The following is a 24,521-nucleotide window of genomic DNA, read 5'->3' as shown; positions in this document are numbered from 1 at the left end:
TTTTCCAGTGAGTCAACTCTTCGCATGAAGTGGCCAAAGTATTGGAGTTTCAGCTTCAGCATCAGTCCTTCCAATGAACACCCAGGACTGATCTCCTTTAGGATGGATTGGTTGGATCTCCTTGCAGTCCAAGGGACTCTCAAGAGTCTTCTCCAACACCACAGTTCAAAAGCATCATTTCTTCGGTGCTCAGCTTTCTTCATATCCAATTAGTGGCTGAGCTGAATGAAGGGAAATAGTCAAGTTTATGAGGTTTTTTTTGAGTCTTCAATTTTGTTTATTCAGCTCTTTGAGACCCATAAAACTGTGCTGTTTTTTTTAAAATTTATTTGTTTTTAATTGGAGGATAATTGCTTTACAATATTGTGTTGGTTTCTGTGATATATTAACATGAATCAACCATAGGTATATCCCCTTTCTCTTGAACCTCCCTCCCACCTCCCATTCCATCCCACCCCTCTAGGCTGTCACATATATGCTGTCTATTTTAATCCCCTGGCAACAGCCCTCTGTTGGGACCAAGCCAGCATTTAGGCCTCTTGCTCATGCCTAGAATCAGTAGATGTCAGCTAAATTTTGTCAGTTCACTTATTAGGACATATCTGTTAGGAATCTTAGCCTCTTTAGTCCTTTTTGTTTAGATTTGTATACTAGTTATTTTCAGCATGAGGGTTGGTCTGTTACTAACTACTTCATTCTCCCTGGAACTATCCATTTAAATTAATTATGGTCAGCTAATTTTTATTTTTAGTATTTCCTTTAGTTCAGTTGCTCAGTGTGTTTGACTCTTTGCGACCCTGTTGACTGCAGCATGCCAGGCTTTCCTGTCCATCACCAACTGCCGGAGCTTGCTCAAACTCATGTCCATTGAGTTGGTGATGTCATCCAATTATCTCATCCTTTGTTGTCCCCTTCTCCTCCCGCCTTCAGTCTTTCCCAGCATCAAGGTCTTTTCCAATGAGTCAGTTCTTCACGTCAGGTGGCCAAAGTATTGGAGCTTTAGCTTCAGCATCAGTCCTTCCAGTGAATATTCAGGATTGATTTCCTTTAGGATTGATTGGTTTGATCTCCTTGCAGTCTAAGGGATTCTCAAGTGTTTTTTTCCAACACCGCTATTCAAAAACATTAGTTCTTTGGCGCTTAGCTTTCTTTAGTCCAACTCTCCTGTAGTCCATACATGACTACTGGAAAAATGATAGCTTTGACTAGACAGACCTTTGTTGGCAAAGTAATGTCTCTGCTTTTTAATATGCTGTCTAGGTTGATCATAGCTTTTCTTCCAGGGAGCAAGCATCTTTTAATTTCATGGCTGCAGTCACCATCTGCAGTGATTTTGGAGCCCCAGAAAATAAAGTCTGTCGCTGTTTTTATTGTTTCCCCATCTGTTTGCCATGAAGTGATGGGACCGGATTCCCTGATCTTAGTTTTCTGAATATTGAGTTTTAAGCCAACTTTTTCACTCTGCTCTTTCACTTTCATCAAGAGGCTCTTTAGTTCCTCTTCACTTTCTACCATAACGGTGGTGTTGTCTGCATATCTGAGGTTATTGATATTTCTCCTGGCAATCTTGATTCCAGCTTGTGCTTCATCCAGCCTGGCATTTCACATGATGTATGCTGGATATAAGTTAAATAAGCAGGGTGACAATGTACAGCCTTGATGTACTCCTTTCCTGATTTGGAACCAGTCTGTTGTTCCATGTCCAGTTCTAACTATTGTTTCTTGACCTGCATACAGATTTCTCAGAAGGCAGGTGAGGTAGTCTGGTATTCCCATCTCTTTAAGATTTTTCCACAGTTTGTTGTGATCCCCACAGTCAAGGGCTTTGGTGTAGTCAATAAAGCAGAAATAGATGTTTTTCTGGAACTTTCTTGCTTTTTCTGTGATCCAGTGGATGTTGGCAATTTGATCTCTGGCTTCTCTGGCTTTTCTAAATCCAGCTTGAACATCTGGAAGTTCATGACTCACATACGGTTGAAGCCTGGCTTGGAGAATTTTGAGCATTACTTTGCTAGCATGCGAGATGAGTACAATTGTGTGGTAGTTTAAACATTCTTTGGCATTGCCTTTCTTTGGGATTGGAATGAAACCTGACCTTTTCCAGTCCTATGGCCACACTGAGTCTTCCAAATTTACTGGCATATTGAGTGCAGCACTTTCACAGCATCATCTTTTAGGATTTGAAATAGTGCAACTGGAATTCTATCACCTCCACTAGCTTTGTTCATAGTGATGCTTCCTAAGGCCCAGTTGACTTCGCATTCGAGGATGTCTGGCTCTAGGTGAGTGATGACACCATCGTTATCTGGGTCATGAAGATCTTTTTTGTATAGTTCCTCTGTATTCTTGCCACCTCTTCTTAATATCGTGTGCTTCTGTTAGGTCCGTACCACTTCTGACCTTTATTGTGCCCATCTTTGCATGAAATGTTCCCTTGGTATCTCTGATTTTCTTGAAGAGATCTCTAGTCTTTCCCATTCTGTTGTTTTCCTCTGTTTCTTTGCACAGATCACTGAGAAAGGCTTTCTTATCTCTCCTTGCTGTTCTTTGGGACTCTGCATTCAAATGAATATATCTTTCCTTTTCTCCTTTGCCTTTCGCTTCTCTTCTTTTCTCAGCTATTTGTAAGGCCTCCTCAGATAGCCGTTTTGCATTGTTTTTCTTGGGATGGTCTTGATCACTGCCTCCTGTACAATGTCACTAACTTCTGTCCATAGTGTTTCAGGTACTCTGTCTGTCAGATCTAATCCCTGGCATCTGTCAATTCCACTGTATAATCGTAAGGGATTTGACTTAGGTCATACATAATGGCCTAGTGGTTTTCCTTACTTTTCTTCAATTTAAGTCTGAATTTGACAATAAGGAGATAATTTTACAAGAAAATAATAATATTTTCTTGTTGTTACCTAATTTTTGTCACTTGCCAATATTTGTCTGCTAAAGAGTATCAGTGATCAGAGATTTAAGAAAAAAATTTAAGGGGAGAAAATTTTGACTCTTTTTCTCTCTGTTTATTAAGAGTACTGTACTTTTAAATAGGATTCTGTTGGAGGGGGTTTGGATCTTTTTCATGAGGCTAGATATCAGTCATCCATGATTAAACCCATTACTTTTTTTCATTCTCTTATCATTGTTGGCTTTTCTCCTTGTCTTAACTCCCGTTGTTCCTCTCTTTTCCAAACTTTGACGTGGAAACCCTTGTTCTTCATACATAGCATATAAAATTTTTTTCTTCCTCACCATATTTACAAATTTTCTTTACTTTCTGGCTTAACAAATTTGAGGTCTCTGCTTCCTTGCTATACTTCTGAATGTCAGCTCTACATTGTCCTACAGTACATGTATAAAGGAGTTAGAAGGCAGTTGGAAACTTTCTTCTGGATATATATTAGCACTTTCAAATCATTGCTCATTAATTTATCCATTCAACTTTTATTAACCTCCTTTCTGTTCTATGCCAGGCACAAAGCTAGTTATGGGGAATGCAGTTGCTCATTATTGCATCCTTGCTTTCTGGAAGAGAATTCTGTCTATTTCTAATATATCAAGGAGTTTTATAATGAATGGATATTGACTCAATATCCACAAAAATATCAGTAAAAATCAAAATACTTTTTAGGGGGCATATATTGAGATTGTCATATTTTTTCCTTTGTTAGTGATTCGTTTTTAATGTTATTTTCTAATGTTAAACCTATTTTTTTAATGTTAACTTTTTATCTCTGATTATAAATCTACTTTTATTATTATTTTTATATGTTGTGAACAGGATCTGATGTGAGCATGAATCATGTCTTTTCCCAGCATATTCTGGCAAATATCACCTTGCTAAGAGGTTGGGTTGGAAATGGAGGGACTAGAGCCACAGTCACGTGTGAGCCAGGGTTTCTTTTCTCAGTGGCCAACATTACCCTGTTGGAGGCAGGGTCAGGTCTCTAGTTGCTCAAGCAGAAGCTCTAAGAGTTGGGTCTGAGCCATCTTTGTTCGTTCTAGGTGTGTGCTCTCTTCCCTCCCAGCACTGGCACCCTCACCTCATATGGAGCAGTTCTGGAGCAAGAGGGGGCAGTGCAGGTGCTTGATGTTGGTCTGAGTGTGGGTCATGGCTTCGCTGATTACAGTTAGAGTCTGGACTGCTTTTAATTCACTGCCTCTGTGAGTACCATTAATAGCTGCCCCTGCCTCTTCAGACACTGTTCTGGGTCTAAACTGCCTTTGCAACCCTCATCCTAGTTTGGAGTTGGGCTGCAGAGCTGGCAGGCATGGCTGATGTGGGTCTGGGTGCAGGCTATGGTGGTGTCAGCTGTAGTTAGAATCTGGTACTACTTCTGGTACATTGCTACTGTAAGCGCTAGTAATGAATGGATGCACCTTCCTATTCAGATGCTGTTTTGTGTCTGGGCTGGTATAGTCCCTCACAACTGAGCACTGTCCTCAGCCACAGCAACTCTTTCCCTAGTGTGGAGTTGTATTGCAAAGCAAGCAAGGCCTGAGCAGTCACTTGGCTCAGGCTGGGTGGCACACTGTGGAAGTTACAGGAAGCAGGCTAGAGTCCAGTGCAATTTCAATTGGCTTTCTCTGCCTTGTTTCAGGAGTAAGCAAATGTTGCACCTGTCTTCATGATTTGAATCTATTAGTCTCACTGGTTTTCTAACCAGTTTAGGTGACTTGTCTTCCTGCTTTTGGACCTGAGGGCTTGTATACCCAAAATGTGATTTGAACTGCTCATCTCTCAAGGAAGATTCCCTTCTTCTTCCATGTCGCCTCATGGGGCAGAGGTCCTGATCTGACTGCTTCTCTTCTCTTCCTACCGGATTCCATCTTACAGCTTTGGATGTACAAGGGAAAAAATTGATGCCATTTTTAGGGAAAAAAAAAAAAAGATGCCATTTTTAGAATAAAAAAGAAAAATGGATGCCATTTTTCACTTAGTTTTCAGTGAGTATCATTCTGCATATAGATGTATTTTTGATGTGCTCCTGGTGGGGAGGTAAGCTTCATGTCCTCCTGCTATTATCATTTTGATATTGATCCCTCCCCTTAATTCTTAATCTTTAATTTGGGTCCTCTTCTTTCTGCCTTGAAGAGGAATACTTAGAATATCCTTTAGTGAAAATATGTTTGTGATTAACTCTCTCCTGTTTGTCTGAACATTTGTTTGTCGTTCTCATCTGAAAGGATTTTTTTGTTTGGTATATATTTCTGGTTGGCGCACTGTATATTAAAACTTTTGTTTTAGCACACTAAAGGTAGTATTTGCTTTCTTTTGTTTCCTTTGTATCACTTGTCAAACTAACTGTTGAACCTTTGAAGATAAGTTATCCTTTTCCTCTTTTGCGGTTTTTTAGATTTGCTTTGTTTTTGATATTTTAGCATTTTCAGTATGATATAATATATGCTTAATTTTATTTTATAGTTTCTTAAATCTGTAAATTAATGTCTTTTATTATTGCTTTTCTTCTGACATTATATTTGTTCTATTCTCTGTTTCCTCTCCTTTTGGAAATCTGAATAAAACTCATGCTAATTTTCTCTGTCTTCTGTGACTGTTAATTTCTTTTCTATCTTTTCACAGTTTTGCCTTTCTGTGCCTTTTTCTAGATGATTTCATTTGACCCATCTTGTCATTCACTAATTCTGTTTTTGTTTCTCATCCACTATGAACTGTTTCAGTTTTAGTTATTAGATGTTTATTATAAGATGTTTATTATTAGATGTTTATTATAAGATATAAAATATATGTATATATTTTTCAGATCTGCTATTCTACTTTATGTAATTTGGTTTCTTATTTAAGCTTTTTATTCTTTAAATATAATAAGAATAGCTATTTATAGTTTCTTTCTGATAATTCTTTATCCTAAATATTTATCTTTTTTTCTGATAAATTTTAGTCCAGATTTTGTTTTATTTGTTTAGCCTTATTTTATTGGGTGCCTTTTTGTCTTTGACTACATTTAAAAAAAAATTATGTTGGAATATAGTTGTTTTACAGCATTGTGTTATTTTCTACTGTAGAGCAAAGTGAATCAGCCATATGTGTACATAATCTCTTTTTTGGATTTCCTTCCTATATAGGCCACTTGAGAGCACTGAGTACAGTTACCTGTCCTGTACAGTAGGTTCTCATTAGTATCTATTTTATACATAGTTGACTACATGTTTATTATTTTTCTTGAAAATTTTTTTTCAGGAAAAACTTTCTCTTATTAGTATAATAAGGCCTGCCTGTATGTAGGTAGTTTAGCTTCCTCTTTGGAGGATTCTCATTTGCTTTTACCATGTACATGGTGGCTCTACCCATCTTAAGACACTTTCACGGCTTTAGATTAATTGGACTGCTCAGGTGATGTAAACTTGTGCAGCAAATTTGCTTGAGGGTTTGTTTATTTTGCTTCATCCATATATAATGATTATCCTAGCTTATTGTACAAAATTGCACTTAAAATCAAACCCCATACCTGCCTGAGATGCTCAGAGGCCTCAAACAAAACCTTGTGTGCACCAGGACTGAGAGACCCCACAGAGACTGAGCCAGACCTGCCTTTGAGTGTTTGAGTGTTTCCTGCAGAGGCACAGGTCAGCAGTGGCCTGCTGTGGGGACAGGGACTCTAGATGTAGCAGACCTGGGAGCCATGGCGTGTGGCATAAATTCTCTTGGAGGAGGTTGCCGTTAGGCCCACCATAGAGACACCAACCAGATAACCCACAAACTCGAGAAAAATTATACCAAAGAAGTTCTCCAACTGTTGAAAAGTTCTAGGGCCCATAAAAGATTCCCCAACCTGGGAATCTGGCAAAAGGACTGAGAACCCCCAGGGAATTTGACTTTGAAGGCCAGTGGGATTTGATTATAGAACTTCCACAGGACTGGGGAAACAGACTCTTGGAGGTCACAAACAAAATCTTGTGTGCACAAGGACCCAGGAGAAAGGAGCAGTGACCACACAGGAGACTGAGCCAGACTTGACTGTGAGTTTCCAGGAGTCTCAGACAGAGGCATGGGTTGACAGTGGCCTGCAGTGGAGTTGGGCACTGACTACAACAGTCCTGGGAGCCAGTGTGCTGGCGTAAGTCCTTTTGAAGGAGGTCACCATTGTCATCATTATCCCTACCATAGTTTGGCCTGAGGTCACACTACAGGGAGAGAACACAGCACCGCCTATCAACAGAAAATTGGGTTAAAGATTTACTGAGCATGGCCCCACTCATCAGACCAAGATCCAGATTCCCTCATGACCAGTTGCTCCCATCAGGAAGCTTCCACAGGCCTCTTATCCTTATCCATCAGAGGCTAGATAGAATGAAAACCACAATCACAGAAAACCAAGCAAACTAATCATATGGATCACAGTCTTGCCTAACTCAATGAAGCTATGAGCCAAGCTGTGTAGGGCTACCCAAGACAGACAGATCATGCTGGAGAGTTCTGACAAAAGCGGTCCACTGGAAAAGGAAATGGCAAACCACTTCAGTATTCTTGCCTTGAGAAATCCATTAACTATGACAAGGCAAAAAGATATGACACTGAAAGATTAACTCCCCCGGTTGGTTGCCGCCCAATATGCTACTGGAGAAGAGTAGAGAAGTAGCTCCAGAAAGAGTAAAGAGGCTGAACCAAAGTGAAAACAATGCCCAGTTCTGGATGTGACTGGTGATGGAAATAAAGTCCGATGCTATAAAGAACAATATTATATAGGAACCTGGAATGGTAGGTCCATGAATCAAAGTAAATTGGAAGTGGTCAAACAGGAGATGACAAGAGTGGACATTAACATTTTAGGCATCAGTAAACTAAGATGGGCCAGATTGAGCAAATTTAATTTGGATGACCATTATATCTACTACTGTGTGCAAGAATCCCTTAGAAGAAATGGAGTAACTCTCATAGTCAACAGAAGAGTCTGAAATGCAGTATTGGGTGCAGTCTCAAAAATGACAGAGTGATCTCTGTTCGTTTCCAAGGCAAACCATTCAATATCACAGTAATCCAAGTCTACGCCCTAGTCACTAATGCCAAAGAAGCAGAAGTTGAATGGTTCTATGATGACCTACAGTACCTTCTAGAACTAACACCAAACAGAAAACATATCCTTTTCATCACAGGGGACTGGAATGCACAAGCAGGAAGTCAAGAGATACCTGAAGTAACAGGCAAGATTGGCCTTGAAGTACAGAATGAAACAGGGCAAAGGCTAACAGAGTTTTACCAAGAGAACAGACTGGTCATAGCAAACACCCTCTTCTGTGAACACAAGAGATGACTCTACTCATGGACATCACCAGATGCTCAATACCAAAGTCAGATTGATTATATTTACAGCCAAAGATGGAGAAGCTCTATACAGTCAGCAAAAACAAGACCAGGAGCTGACTGTGGCTCAGATTATGAACTCCTTATTGAAAAATTCAGACTTATATTGAAAGTACTGAAAACCACTAGGCCATTCAGGTATGACCTAAATCAAAATCCTTATGATTATACAGTGGAAGTGACAAACAGATTCAAGGGATTAGATCTGATAGAGTATCTGAAGAACTACGGACAGAGGTTCGTAATGTTGTACAGGAGGCAGTGATCAAGACCATCCCAAGAAAAACAATGCAAAACGGCTATCTGAGGAGGCCTTACAAATAGCTGAGAAAAGAAGAGAAGTGAAAGGCAAAGGAGAAAAGGAAGATATACCCATTTGAATGCAGAGTCCCAAAGAACAGCAAGGAGAGATAAGAAAGCCTTTCTCAGTGATCTGTGCAAAGAAACGGAGGAAAACAACAGAATGGGAAAGACTAGAGATCTCTTCAAGAAAATCAGAGATACCAAGGGAACATTTCTTTCAAAGATGGGCACAATAAAGGACAGAAGTGGTACGGACCTAACAGAAGCAGACGATATTAAGAAGAGGTGGCAAGAATACAGAAGAACTATACAAAAAAGATCTTCATGACCCAGATAACGATGGTGTCATCACTCACCTAGAGCCAGACATCCTCGAATGCGAAGTCAACTGGGCCTTAGGAAGCATCACTATGAACAAAGCTAGTGGAGGTGATAGAATTCCAGTTGCGCTATTTCAAATCCTAAAAGATGATGCTGTGAAAGTGCTGCACTCAATATGCCAGTAAATTTGGAAGACTCAGTGTGGCCATAGGACTGGAAAAGGTCAGGTTTCATTCCAATCCCAAAGAAAGGCAATGCCAAAGAATGTTCAAACTACAAAGAATGTTCAACTTGTACTACTGTACAATTACAGTCATTTTACACACTAGCAAAGTAATGCTCGAAGTTTTCCAAGCTAGGCTTCAACAGTACATGAACCAAGAATTTCCAGATGTTCAAGCTGGATTTAGAAAGCCAGAGAAGCCAGAGATCAAATTGCCAACATCCGTTGGATCATAGAAAAAGCAATGAAATTCCAGAAAAACATCTACTTCATTGACTGTGCTAAAGCCTTTGACTGTTGGATCACAACAAACTGTGGAAAATTCTTAAAGAGATGGGAATACCAGACCACTTTATCTGCCTCCTGAGAAATCTGTGTGCAGGTTCAGAAGCAACAGTTAGAACTGGATGTGGAACAATGGACTGGTTCCAAATTGGGAAAGGAGTACATCAAGGCTTATATTGTCATCCTGTTTATTCAACTTCTATGCAGAGTACATCCTGCGAAATGCTGGGCTGGATGAAGTGCAAGCTGGAATCAAGATTGCTGGGAGAAATATCAATAACCTCAGATATGCAGACAACACCACCGTTATGGTAGAAAGTAAAGAGGAACTAAAGAGCCTCTTGATGAATGTGAAAGAGGAGAGTGAAAAAGCTGGCTTAAAACTCAACATTCAAAAAACTAATATCATGACATCTAGTCTCATCACTTCATGGCAGATAGATGGGCAATCAGTGGATACAGTGACTTTATTTTCTTGGGCTCCAAAATCACTGCAGATGGTGACTGTAGCCGTGAAATTAAAAGATGCTTGCTCCTTGGAAGAAAGCTATGACCAGCCTAGAGAGCATATTAAAAAGCAGAGCTTTGCTTTGCCCACAAAGGTCCATGTAGTCAAAGCTATGGTTTTTCTAGTAGTTATGTATGGATGTGAGAGTTGGTCCATAAGGAAAGCTGAATGCCGAAGAATTGATGCTTTTGAACTGTGGTGTTGGAGAAGACTCTTGAGAGTCCCTTGAACTGCAGGGAGATCAAACCAGTCAATCCTAAAGGAAATCAGTTGTGAATATTCATTGGGAGGACTGATGCTGAAGCCTCATTATTTTGGCCACCTGATGTGAAGAACTGACTCATTAGGAGAGACCCAGATGCTGGGAAAGATTGAATGCAGGAGTAGAAGGGGATGACAGAGGATGAGATGGTTGGATGGAGTCACCAACTTGATGAACATGAGTTTGAGCAGGCTCCGGGTTTGGTAATGGACAGGGAAGCCTGGTGTGCTGCAGTCCACAGGGTCGTAAAGAGTCAGACACAACTGAGCGACTGAACTGAACTGAACTTATTGTACTAAGGTTTAATCCTTGAACTTACCTTATACAGTCTTTGAGTTTTCATATTTTTTTCTCACTTCATCATAATTTCAGATCAAAATCCAGCTTTTCCAGGACTTGTGAATTCCTTGAGGCAAAAGCAGTTTTTGTGCTTATGTTACTTCTCCAAGTTTCTATTTTGCCTTCACTTTGGGACCATTAATTTCATTATTTTTTCAGGAGTTTAATGATTTTAATGTTCTTAATATTTGATCCTGAATTTTTTATTCCCTTTCGGAGGTGTGTTTGTTTAAAATGACATACTTCACTATTACTCCAAAAGAATTTTGTTTCAATTTTATATGTCATTTCTATATAAGTTTTAGTTTTTGGATATCTTCCTTATTTCTTTCACCTTTTTTGTTTTTAATTAAAAAAAAAATCTTTTGACTGTGCTGCATGGCATGTGAGATCTTCATTCTCTGATCTGGGATAAAGCCTGTGTCTCTTACATTGGAAGCATGGTGTCTTAACCACTGGGCAACCAGTGAAATCCCTTCTTTTAGTTTTTAAAAATGATGCAATACTTTTTTTTAATCCAGTAATTACAGCCAGTAATCCTAACATCTGAAATCTTGCAATCAGGTCAAAGTTTGTCTTTTTTCTGCTGACTTTTCTTGTAGTAGTATTCTGTTTACTCTTGTGGTTTTTGATTGTGAAGGCCTATAATTTCATCTGTGGAAATTCTTTAAGGACTGAATTGGAGGTATATTTTTACAGAGAAAATTTCCATTTATAGCTTCCAGGATTTTGGGGGGAACTTCAAATTAAGTTTTGGCTTAGATATTTTTAGTATATTTAAGCAGCATATATTCTGTTCCCACACATGCCTAACTACTAGTTTGTGATTATGATTTCTCAGAGGAGACAGTTATTAATAGACCATTATAAATAGTATTGTAATAGACAATCTTTAGTTATCATTTCCCTCTCTCCAGATAGTCTTTTCCTAGAGTTGGAGCACTAACCCCTTTATATATACACAGATTTTTAGATTGGAATTTTTAAAAATATAAGTCTGAAACATTATTCTGTTGCTTGACATCCTTTATTATTTTTCATGACTTGGGAAGCATATACTTCTGAGCAAGTTATGTGAATCCTATTATGATTTTGTCATTATTTTTCCAATCATATCTAATATAGCAGATATTATTATTTCTCTCTTGTGCTTTGTTTCATGCTGTTGATATACATTTCTAGACTTCAGAATGTTTATCCTGTCTCTTCTGTTTTTTGACTTTGTATATGCCGTTTTGTATCTCTTGTGATTTTATTTCCTCCCTCAGTTCCCATTACTCTTGTTACTTGTTACTGGCTCTCAAATGTTTTAATTTAGCTGTCACTTTCTGGGAGCCTTCCTTGAACTTTCCCTCTCCTATGTCTTGTCTCCCCTTAACTTCTAATACTTATTGGTCTTATTAGGCTTAAATACCACCTCTTTGTTTATTCCCAGAATTACTCATGAGTACTCATTAGCACTTATTTTTGATTATTTGTCTGCCTGCCCAGTAGTTCCAGTTTCTATATACACCATATCATCATCACCATCATCATAATAGTATTTAACATTTTACTATTTGCTAGACACTGTGATTAAATGTTTTAAGTTGCATTAACTTGTATAATCCTAATAGGAACTCTTTGAAATATCATTAACTGTCATTTTCCTTGTGGAAAAAGTAGGGAGCAGTTGGTTAAGTATCATGCCCATGTGTAGGTGGCTTTTAAAAGGAAATAGAATAATTTGAACCCAGGGATGAGCATGTATAGGTAGCTAGTAAAAGGAGAAAGAATAATTTGAACTCAGGGATGAGCATGAGCTTCTTACTGTTATGAGATTTAAAAGTGAATGCACACAGATAAAGCATAAAAAGTAGCACCTGACACTTAGGATTTAGTAAATATTAGCTATCAAGTGGAGTTATTTGCTTTTTTAAATTGTATTTAAATAAGTAAATGCAATAATTTAGAAAAATATAAAATCAAAATAGTAAATGATAAAAATAAAATCATGAACAACTTCACCATTAGGAGATAAATTGCTTTTGAACTTTTTGTATGTTCTTTCCTTTCACATGCTCTATTTATATAACTTTTTATTAACTTACCCTTTTTATTCTATATTTTATGGATGTCCAAATTAGTAATAAATAAACAACTACATCATCATTTACAGTGGTTACATGGTATATCATTGTATCACCATAGTTTAATCTGTCACCTTTTGACTATTAAGGTTGTTTCCTAATGCATGTGTGAGTGAGTGAGTGAGTCAGTGATAGTCACTCAGTCATGTCCAACTCTTTGTGACTCCATGGACTGTAGCCCACCAGGCTCCTCCATCCATGCATTTCTTCAGGCAAGAATACTAGAGTGGTAGCCATTCCCTTTTCCACGGGATCTTCTTGACCCAGGGATCGAACTCGGATCTCCTGCATTGCAAGCAGATTCTTTACTGTCTGAGCCACCAGGGAAGTGCTTCCAGTGCTTAGCTGTTACTAAAAAATGTAGCACTAAAACCCCTATATGTTCACCTTTGAGTGCTTGGGCAATAACAATTTTGATGGTCAACAAAAATTGATGATGACCAATATCAGTGAATCTATATTTGCATAATTTTCCCTCATTTTGGAGTATGTAATGGAGGGAAAAATAATTGTTACATATAATTTGTTTTCTTGGTATGTATTTTGTATTAAGAAAATATCTGTTTACAACTTTCTCTTTTAGAATTACAGAATGAAAACTTAAAAGAATCAAATGAGAAGCAGGATCATTTGACATCAGAACTAGAAAATATTAAAATGTCTTTGCAAAGAAGTGTGGTATGATTTAAAAACTGATTAATTTCTAATAACTCTTACACCATCAATCAGTCAACAAATATTTATTGAGTGCTAGTACTATGTACAAGGCCTTGAAGCTTCAAATAGAGGAGATAGAATCTCTTAAGTGCTTATTGTTTAATAGAGACATTTGATAAAAACACATCAAAAGTATAACTAAAATGCAAGACTATGCTAGGTATCAACATGATTCAGGCAAAAATTCTACAATATTTCTAAGAATTGAAAGAACACTATGGACTGGATTGGTTAGGAAGACTCCATGGATAGGCTGGGACTATAGGTGGGCTTTGGAGCAATGATGAATTGAAATGAGTAGTGGGTGGGGCACTCCAGATTGGTCATTGTGGAGTAGAAGAGGTGAGAGGGTAAGGAGAGACCGGGATCAGAGGGGTGGTGGGGTGGGGGTAAGGGGTGAGAGGCAGCAAATTACAGAAAGCAGATTAATTCAGCTTTTTTTTTCTTAAGCTCTTGGTTCATAGCTTTTGTTTGTACTTTATTTCATTTAGGATGCTCAAATGACTTTAGAGGAAGATTTGCAGATAGCAACCAAAAATATATATCAACTCACTGGAGAAAAAGAAGCTCAAATGGAAGAATTTAATAAAGCTAAAGCTGCCCATTCATCTGTGGTTACTGAACTTAAAACTACTATCTGCAACTTGAAAGAATTATTGACAACAGAACAGCAAAGGTAAAGTAACTGCTTATTTAGCTGAATAAAAAACAATTTACTTCTAATATTCAGTGCCATTTTCTATTCATTGTCAACTGACTTGTAATTCCTATAATACCTATAACCAAGTATCTTTTTGTATATAAAGTGGGAACACATTTAAAGAGTTTGTATTGGGTAGGCAGGTATCCTAGGAAAAGAGAGAAGGTATTCTCTAGGATAGTTCCTGTGCATGCTTTTCATAGAGTTAAGCGATATAGATAAGCTCATAAGGACTGATGCAGTGATATGACATATTTAGTTAAACTGTGGGTTATTTTATAAAAATAACTTCCTAGGTTGTTGATTTATCTTACTGGGGTCTGTAACTTTCATTCTGATATATAAATTTAGCAACTAGCCTGGTCCAGAGTAGGTAATCAAACATTTTAAATGAATCAATAAATATGGTTAGATATATATAAAATATTGATTTGTATTTTATTTAAATTGTTTTTCTAAAACTTGAGTTGAAAACCTCATCTGTTTTTCACTACTTTGTATTAAGGAAATGTTTATACAAAGTTGTGTTATGAGGCCTACATAGTTATCTTTGTCCCATTAGTATAAGGGTTAACTAAGTCTGGAGGATGAAAGAACAAGCTTTTCTATGAAGTCTTGACCTGGGCCTAGCAGAATTTCTTCTCTACTGCTTATGTATGGTGAGGGAAGAAAAGCTAGATTTTCTGGCCCATTTACTCTTGTGTATTCTTGATTGACCTATCCAGGTGATTTTCAGATTTTCAACTTTTAAGTGACCTTATATGTCATTTGTTTTATAGATGAGGAAATGGAAAACTAGAGGAGTTAAGTGAATTGTGTAATTCTCACATTTATATTGTCCCTAAGGCAGAATTCAGTATAATAGTAGTTATATACTCAATCTCTTTCAAAGTTCTATGATGTATTACTTTGATTATCATCAATAGCTAAGAGATAAATTATGATGATAAGCTGTGAGGTTTTACATAGATTTAATTAATATACAACTATGTATGTATATTAGTAGTATATTATTTTGACATGTTACAGTATCCAGCCAAAGTAGATTGTCAAGAAATGTGTAATAATATAATGAATGAATCTATAATAAGCTATGTTGTTGCTAAATTGCACCAGTTTTAATTACTAGATGAATTATGACTAAAAAGATATTTTACACTGATTTTACATTTTATATTGAACTAATATGTTTTACAAGATTGGAAAAAAGTGAAGATGAATTGAAAGTACTTACCATGAAACTTCAGAAGAAATCAAGTGAACTGGGTAAGTTTTAGAGAATAACATATGTACCTGATAATATTAGCCAATTTTAAAACCATCAACATTATTTCAGAATAAAATATAGTTTCTCCTCTATCATTTACCAATAGTGATTATTTGATGACTATTACTTTGATTTTTGAAAGAGAAATTTAAATCTTAAGAAAGACTTATTCAGGTTCATTATGCAGCTCATAAATATCAAGAATTATAAGGAGCCTAAGAGATATTTTTGTAGTTTTTTTTCTTATTTTAGGATCCAGGGATCTTAATAATTCTTAGTGGGAAATGTCTATTACATTTTAATTGAATTTTGAAGTTGCATTGAGTAGTCATGTTGCATTATGAACTGTTTACAGGAAACCGTGCCCCTGTTTTATCACATGATATTGTTAATATTCAATTTTCATGGCCCAAAGTGAGAGATTTGTAATTGTTTTGTGAATTTATGACCCTTTAATTAGCTAATTCTAAAAACCCTATATTTCATATTTACAAAGCTTCATATCTACAATTGTGGAGAATTGGAAACATATAAACATCTTTTTCCCCAGTTTGGGTGAAAACAATTATTTTTGTAAATTAAAATAAACGATGGATTGGCATCACTCATTATCAGAGAAATGCAAATCAAAACCACAATGAGGTACCATTACACGCCAGTCAGGATGGCTGCTATCCAAAAGTCTACAAGCAATAAATGCTGGAGAGGGTGTGGAGAAAAGGGAACCCTCTTACACTGTTGGTGGGAATGCAAACTAGTACAGCCACTATGGAAAACAGTGTGGAGATTTCTTAAAAAACTGGAAATAGAACTGCCATATGACCCAGCAATCCCACTTCTGGGCATACACACTGAGGAAACCAGATCTGAAAGAGACACGTGCACCCCAATGTTCATCGCAGCACTGTTTATAATAGCCAGGACATGGAAGCAACCTAGATGCCCATCAGCAGACGAATGGATAAGGAAGCTGTGGTACATATACACCATGGAATATTACTCAGCCATTAAAAAGAATTCATTTGAATCAGTTCTAATGAGATGGATGAAACTGGAGCCCATTATACAGAGTGAAGTAAGCCAGAAAGATAAAGATCATTACAGCATACTAACACATATATATGGAATTTAGAAAGATGGTAACGATAACCCTATATGCAAAACAGAAAAAGAGACACAGAAGTACAGAACAGACTTTTGGACTCTGTGGGAGAAGGTGAGGGTGGGATATTTCGAGAGAACAGCATGTATATTATCTATAGGGAAACAGATCACCAGCCCAGGTGGGATGCATGAGACAAGTGCTCGGGCCTGGTGCACTGGGAAGACCCAGAGGAATCGGGTAGAGAGGGAGGTGGGAGAGGGGATCGGGATGGGAAACACATGTAACTCCATGGCTGATTCATGTCAATGTATGACAAAACCCACTGCAATGTTGTGAAGTAATTAGCCTCCAACTAATAATAATAAATGAAAAAAAAAAATCATGGATTGGCAGTTGTTTTTCTAGAAATCTCTATAACTTTCTGTAATCTTTATTATTAACTTTGAATATATTTGGTGCCTTTCTTTCATGGTTTTGCTTTTCTTCACTAATTGTTGATTCTTGATTACTCATCTAAGTGTTTGAGAATCCGTATTTACTCACGTGTTTGTTACAGTCTGATTCTTTTGACTGTGGGAAGAGATGGGAGGTTCTGTAAGGAAGGGTGGGTTTTGTATTAAATAACTTGTCTTTTGGTTATAGAGGGGGCTTCCTGGGTGGCTCAAATGGTAAAGAATCTGCCTGCAATGCAGGAGACCCGGGTTTGATCTCTGAGTTGGGAAGATCCTCTGAAGAAGGGAATGGCTACCAACTCCAGTATTCTTGCCTGGAGAATTCCATGGACAGAAGAGCCTGGTGGGCTATAGTCCATGGGGTTGCAAAGAGTTGGACATGACTGAGTGACTAACACTTTGGTTACAGGGTATGCTTATGTTGCTTAGAGTTTACAAGCTATTGGGGTAGTGTCATGTCCCTTTGGCTCTAATTCCCAGAATGCTTGATTTAATCTGAGGTGTGGACTGTGTGGCTGGGCATGTGGATACCTGGTATAGTTGTTCACATAGCCTGATTGAATTAATATGGGCTCTCCCCCTACACTCCCCAAGGATTCTTCAGCATTTGAGTTTGTTAATATTAGACTGCCTGGTTTTGTTAATTTATATATATATATTTTTTTCTTTGCACTTTTTATTTTGTATTGGGGTATAGCTGATTATTCCCCAACATATATTGAATCTGCCTGGAATGCAGGCAATGCAATGCAGTTTTGAATCTACCTGCAATGCAGGAGACCCTGGTTCGATCCCTGGGTTTGGAAGGCCCCTTGGAGAAGGGCTAGGCTACCCACTCCAGTATTCTTAGACTTCCCTTGTGTCTCAGCTGGTAAAGAATCCTCTTACAATACAGGAGACCTGGGTTTGATCCCTGGTTAGGAAGAGCCCCTGGAGAAGAGACAGGCTACCCACTCCAGTATTCTGGCCTAAAGAATTCCATGGACTGTATAGTCCATAGGGTCACAAAGAGCTGGACACGACTGAGCGACTTTCACATAGCTGATTAACAATACTGTGATAGTTTCAGGTGAATAGCGAAGGGTCTCAGCAATACATATACATGTATCCATTCTCCCCTAAATCCCCTCCCATTCAGGTTGCCACATAAAAAAGTATGGAATGCTTCACAAATTTGCATATCCTTACTCAGTAGCCATGCTAACCTTTCCTATGTTGTTCTAATTTTGGTATATGTGCTGCTGAAGCGAGCATTATATATATAATTTATGGGATTGGAAGTGAGTGTGGACACATTCTCAGTCTGCTATCTTTAACCAATGATTGAGTTTTAAAAATTAACAGTTTTATCTAAAATGAATCTTTGTGGTTAAATAAGTTTTGCATGTGACAGGTTTTTCTTTTAGACTCTATATTGTCATTTCATATTTTGTTGATTTTTCTTAGAGACTTTGGGCAGTTATTACAAGTTCCTTGTTTGTTTTTAATGTACAGAGTCTGGGTAATTTTCAGTCAATCTGTTATGTCTCCAGTAATAAATAACCCTTCAGAGTGAGAAAAGACAGTGTTTCAGGTATAACAAAATTTTAAGTGACAGCTAGACATCATTTGAGGACTTTATAGATTTTTTTTTTAAATGTAAGGAAGAAAAAACAGGAGGTTTGAACTTTTTAATTCATTACCTTAATGCCGAATTCATGGAAATATAGAGGGAAAAGCATTCTAAATTGTTATTATTTAGGGTGACATGAAGGAAGGGTGTTGGTAAAGAAAACAAGAGTAAGAGTTAAGGAAACAGAAAATGTTAAGAATGCCAGGTCTTGAAAATTGAAGGGGGAGACAAGTAGAGAGTGGCTAAGAGTGTCAAATGCTGAAAGCTCCACAATAATAAGGACTGAGAATTTCACCACAAAATGGGTGTTGGTGATCTTTGAGATCATAATTTATTAATGAAGATGAGCTTTACTTTTGCATGGGATTAAGAAAGAACTATAGATAAATAATAACAATTAATGATAACAATAGATAACACCACTTTTGCATGGGATTAAGAAAGAAATATAGATAAATAACATGGGAATTTGGCTACAAAATAAAACAAGAAATTCAACAGTAGTGTGAAAAAGACAGAAAGGTCAATCATACTTTTTTACTTTGTATTCAAATAGATATTTAGATAGGATATGGGGAAACTGGAGATTCTGCTAGAGTCAATATATAGCAACTGAAGTCTTAGAGGAGATGGAAATGTTGATATCCAGAACAGTGGTCAGAGTTAGCTTGAGAAAATTGAATTAATTCTCCTTTTAAATTTGAAGATTGAAAGGCCACATGTTTAGAAAATAGTGAGTTGAAGGTACAGGCACGTGCTGTGTAACTTCATTTTATATAGATCCATTGCTTATTTTGTTTAATGAATTTTGGGCTCATTTGGTTGTGGAATTAATTTTATAGAAATGGTACTACTAATATATGTCCATTATTATTTTGCATCTGATCCATTTGCACTTCCTCTATGCTTTACTGTGCTCTAACTGTATTATTTAATTAATTGATATATCAATTAATTAATTAATTAATGTTTTTGAACTGTGGTGTTGGAGAAGAATCTTGAGAGTTCCTTGGACTGCAGGGAGATCCAACCAGTCAATCCTAAGGGAAATTAGTCCTGAATATTCATTGGAAGGACTGATGCTGAAGCTGAAACTCCAATACTTTGGCTACCTGATGCGAAGAACTGACTTATTGGACAAGACCCTGATGCTAGGAAAGATTGAAGGAGGGAGGAGAAGGGGATGACAGAGGATGAGATGGTTGGATGGCATCACTGACTCAATGGACATGAGTTTGAGTAAGCTCCGGGAATTGGTGATGCACAGGGAAGCCTGGCGTGTTGCAGTCCTTGGGGTCGCAGAGTCAGACATGACTGAGCAACCAAACTGAACTGACTGAATTGTATTAATTCATCTCTTCTGGTTTTTCCTTTTCAAGTGCTATTCTTACTTCTTTTCTCTCCTTTCCTATTTTTTAAATCTACTTTTAACACATTTAAATTCTTTTGCTTTTTTTTTTTTTAGAAGAGATGACCAAGCTTAAAAATAACAAAGAAGTAGAACTTGAAGAATTGAAAAAAATCTTAGTAAGTATATAGGTTCTCTTATTTCTATATAGCAGTTATTTTTCAAAATAGTATTAAATCCAGTGACTTAAACTCTCATAGAGTTTTATGGTAGCTTTTTCAGCTAAAATATTTTTAAAAATTATATTTGGTTTTAGCAAAGCCTCATTTCTGTCTCTATCAATTTATATAGTACATTTTGATAACTGTCTTGGTGAAAGTGTTTATATTATTTAAGCATGTGTTGATAGTACATATAAGTGAGATCAAATGTGTATATTTTATAATTGATTGTAAATTTGGTGTGTCTTTGATACCTTTGAGACACAAAGCTGCAATTTTGAGAAAGATATATATGATATATATTCAGTACCTATGTTTAGTGTTCAGGTAGAATCATATTTATTTAATGAATTTCTTAGGATAAGTCTATTGTGTTTTAATTGATTATAATGTGTAGATCATGGGTTGGTAAACTTTTTGTAAAGGACTAGATAGTAAATATTTTAGGCTTTGTGGCTATATAGAGAATGTTAATTTTCTCCTTCCCCTCCTTTTTTTCTTCTTTTATTTTTAACAATCTTATAAAAACGTAGGAAACATTCTTAATTCAAGGGCCTGCAAAAGAAGATTGTGGGCTGACTTTGTCTTGGAGGCTGTAGTTTGCCATCTTTGCTTATAGAAGACAATATTGTTTATAATTACATTAGATACATTACATTAGATATTTGATTTTGGGTTTAACTTGTCACATCTCTACCTGATTTTGCAACTCCTAATTCTTCCATCTCTTGGGAAGCACTGTTTCCAAATGCTTATCCTTTCTTCAGCAGATTGCTTTCATTATTCTTGTAAACAATATTTGCATTTCTTTCAAATTTGATAATATAAACTTATACTTCAAGTCTCAGCTTAAATATTAATTCTTTAGAAATATTTCTTGACATTCTTAACTAGTTTAGGTCTCCATGTTGTTGTTTAGTTGCCAAGTCATCCCCGACTCTTCGCAACCCCAAGGACTACAGCATACCGGGCTTCCCTGTCCCTCACCATCTCCTGGAGTTTGCCCAAGTTCATATCCATTGAATCAGTGATGCTGTCCAACCATCTCATCCTCTATATTCCTCATCTCTTTCTGTCTTCAATCTTTCCCAGCATCAGAGTCTTTTCAATGAGTCAGCTCTTTGAATCAGGTGGCCAAAGTGTTGGAGCTTCAGCTTCACCATCAGTCCTTCCAATGACCATTTCAATGAGTATAGCAGTCTGAATTTTTCCTTTTATAGCACTTACCACAAAAGAAATTTATTTTGGTATAATTATTTACAGCTTTATTTGCCCTTTAGAGTTTTATTTACGTAGTACAGTAGATGGTACATGGTAGGTGGTCAGCAGATAAAACAGTGGAATGCTCCAATAAGAGCTAAGCACCCATGTCTTGATTGCCCTGTAATCTCAGTACTTAGCACAGTGAATGACAATTTGTAAGCATTTTACAAATATTCATTGGATAAATTAATACTATAGTATTACTTTTACATTCCCACATGGACAGGGTTTGGTTTAGGGCTTTGTTCTATTTGAGCAGCAATAGACATAGTTAATAGGACTTCTCTGGTAGCTCAGCTGGTAAAGAATCTGCCTGCCACGCAGGAGACCCTATTTTGATTCCTAGGTTGGGAATATCCCCTGGAGAAGGGATAGGCCACCCACTCCAGTATTCTTGGGCTTCCCTTGTGGCTCAGCTGGTAAAGAATCTGCCTGCAATGTGGGAGACCTGGGTTTGATCCCTGGGTTGGGAAGATCCCCTGGAGGAGGTCATGGCAACCCACTCCAGTATTCTTTCCTGGAGAATCCCCATGGACAGAGGAGCCTGGTGGGCTACAGTCCATGGGATTGCAAGGAGTTGGACATGACTGAGCTCCTAGTCTTGTTTTTGTTGACTGTATGGAGTTTCTCCATCTTTGGCTGCAAAGAATATAATCAGTCTGAATTTGGTGTTGACTGTCTGGTGATGTCCATGTGTAGAGTTATCTCTTGCATTGTTGGAAGAAGGTGTTTGCTATGACCAGTGCATTCTCTTGGCAAAATTCTGTTAGCCTTTGCCTGCTTCATTTTGTACTCCAAGGCCAAGCTTGCCTGTCACTCCAGGTATCTCTTGACTTCCTACTCTTGCATTCCAGCCCCCTATGATGAAAAGGATATCTTTTTTGGGTGTCAGTTCCAGAAGGATTTGTAGGTCTTCATAGAACTGGTCAACTTCAGTTTCTTTGGCATCAGTGGTTGGGGCTTAGACTTGAATTACTGTGATGTTGAATGGTTTGCCTTGAAAACAAACAGATCATATTGTTATTTTTGAGATTGTACCCAAATACTGCATTTCAGACTCTTGTTGACTATAAGGTCTGCTTCATTTCTTCTAATGGATTGTTGCCCACAGTAGTAGATATAATGGTCCTCTGAATTAAATTCTCCCGTTCCTGTCTATTTTAGTTTACTGATTCCTAAGGTTTCGATGTTCATTCTTGCCATCTCCTGCTTGACCACATCCAATTTACGTTGCTTCATGGGACTAACATTCTAGGATAGGATGCAATACTGTTCTTTACCCTATTGGACTTTACTTTCGTCACCAGACACATACACAGCTGAGTGTCATTTCCACTTTGGCCTAGCCACTTCATTCTTTCTGGAGCTATTAGTAATTGCCCTCTGCTCTAACCCAGTGGCACATTGGACACCTTCTGATCTGGGCGGGGAGGGGCTTATCTTCTGGTGTAGTATCTTTTTGTGTTTTCATACTGTCCATGGGGTTTTCTAGGCAAAAACACTGGAGCTGGTTGACATTTCTCTTCTCAGGGGACGACTTTTTTGTCAGAACTCTTTACTATGGCCCGTCTGTTTTGGGTCACCTTGCATAGCATGACTCATAGCTTCTTTGAGTTATGCAAGCCCCTGCGCCAAGACAAGGCTGTGATCATGAAATAATCACACCTAAATTCAAATAGTCATTCAAAGGTAATAATACAATGGTGTCAAGGACAATAAAGGGTTAGTTCACATTGTAATTAGATTTGAACAATTTAGGGGCTTCCCAAGTGACTATCTGGTAAAGAATCTGCCAGTGCAGGAGGGCACAGGACATGAGGGTTCAATCTTGAGTCTGGAAGATCCCCTGGAGGAGGAAATGGCAACCTACTCCAGTATTCTTGCTTGGAAAATCCCATGGACAGAGAAGCCTGATAGATTCACAAAGAGTTGGATACAACTGAGTGACTGAGCACAAACTATTTCGAGAATTTAGGAGAGGATTTTTTGAAAAAGTAAGGATTGAATTGAAATCCAGAGAAGGACGAGAAGTGTTTATCAGGTAGGAGAAATTTTATATACAAAGATCCTCTGATAGGAAGGAGTATGGTGAATACAACATGGAATGAAAGGAAGAGTGTGGTGCAAAATGAGGCTCGAGAGGTGTAGGAGTCTAGTAATTCATGGCCTTTTAAATAATATCAGCAGAATTTTTATTCTAATTGTAATGAGAAGCTGTAAAGAATTTTAGCAGAGAATGGCTTGGTCAGATTTGCATTTTGAAAGGCTCATTTGGTTTGCAGTACAGAGAACAGAATATATTAAGATAGAACAGTTAAAAATAGTCAGTCATAGGATTCAGAGAAGAGAACTTAGGTTGGGAGATCGTGGTGGTAGTGAGGAATAAATGGATGGTTTTGAGAGATATTTAAGATTTAAACACTTTGGATTGATGTAGAGTTATAATACCATTTGTTGAAAAGACTCTTCTTTTTCTTTGTGTATGTATTTACTGTTTATTTTTGTCATACCAGGCGGCTTGCGGGATCTTATTTTCCCAACCAGGGACTGAACCCACGCTCTTGACAGTATCGAGTTCTAACCACTAGACTTCCAGGGAATTCCCAAGACACTCCTTTTTGTGTTGAGTTACTTTTGCATGTTTGTTTAAAAAATTGATTATATATGTACAGGTCTATTCTGGGGCTAGTTCTGTTTCATTGATTTTTGTTGTTTAGCCATTCACCAGTGTTTGGCTTACTGTAGCTTTTTATAGTGAGTCTTAGATTTGGGTAATGTGATTCCTCCAGCTTTATTATTCTTTTGAATATAATTTTTTTGGATGTAGTCTGATTACGTTGAAACTGTTACTCTAAAGTCTGTCCTTGGAGCAAGTGCACACACACGTGCATAAGCGCACACATGATTCTTACTAACTTAATGCACACGCACCTTATCCAGCTGAATGAATCCCTTTTCTCTTGCCTTCTATCATTTTCCTTCTTTCACTTCCCTTCCTCATCATCACCCTTCCATCAGACACTGCCTCAGCCTAGCTATTGCCATCCATTTCACCTGAATCCCATCCTGATTTCTCTTTTTCCCCAAGGCAGACTCCTTGGTTGTAGGGGTAAGGGGGAAATGACTCTGAGATTACCCTGTGTATATAAATTTTA

The 24,521-nt window shown here is 37.5% G+C and overlaps 1 protein-coding gene and 1 non-coding gene across 2 annotated transcripts in view; one reads left to right on the top strand and one right to left on the bottom strand.

The window, feature by feature from the left end:
• The window catches only part of SYCP1 (synaptonemal complex protein 1), a 128,644-nt gene that overhangs the window by 26,779 nt on the left and 77,344 nt on the right, over window positions 1–24,521 (top strand). Inside the window, exons 13-16 of the mRNA XM_043459950.1 lie at window positions 13,265–13,359; window positions 13,890–14,074; window positions 15,297–15,364; window positions 20,000–20,061. Coding sequence (XP_043315885.1) covers window positions 13,265–13,359; window positions 13,890–14,074; window positions 15,297–15,364; window positions 20,000–20,061 — 410 coding nt within the window. The remainder of the gene's footprint in view (window positions 1–13,264; window positions 13,360–13,889; window positions 14,075–15,296; window positions 15,365–19,999; window positions 20,062–24,521) is intronic.
• LOC122437486 lies at window positions 18,073–18,176 on the bottom strand. Its single transcript, XR_006268304.1, has one exon. It is a non-coding gene; the product is annotated as a U6 spliceosomal RNA (small nuclear RNA).

This window comes from Cervus canadensis, chromosome 2, assembly GCF_019320065.1.
Source record: "Cervus canadensis isolate Bull #8, Minnesota chromosome 2, ASM1932006v1, whole genome shotgun sequence".
Lineage (NCBI taxonomy): Eukaryota > Metazoa > Chordata > Mammalia > Artiodactyla > Cervidae > Cervus > Cervus canadensis.
Note: the sequence above shows the minus strand (reverse complement) of the source record. Positions and strands in the feature narration are given on the sequence as shown.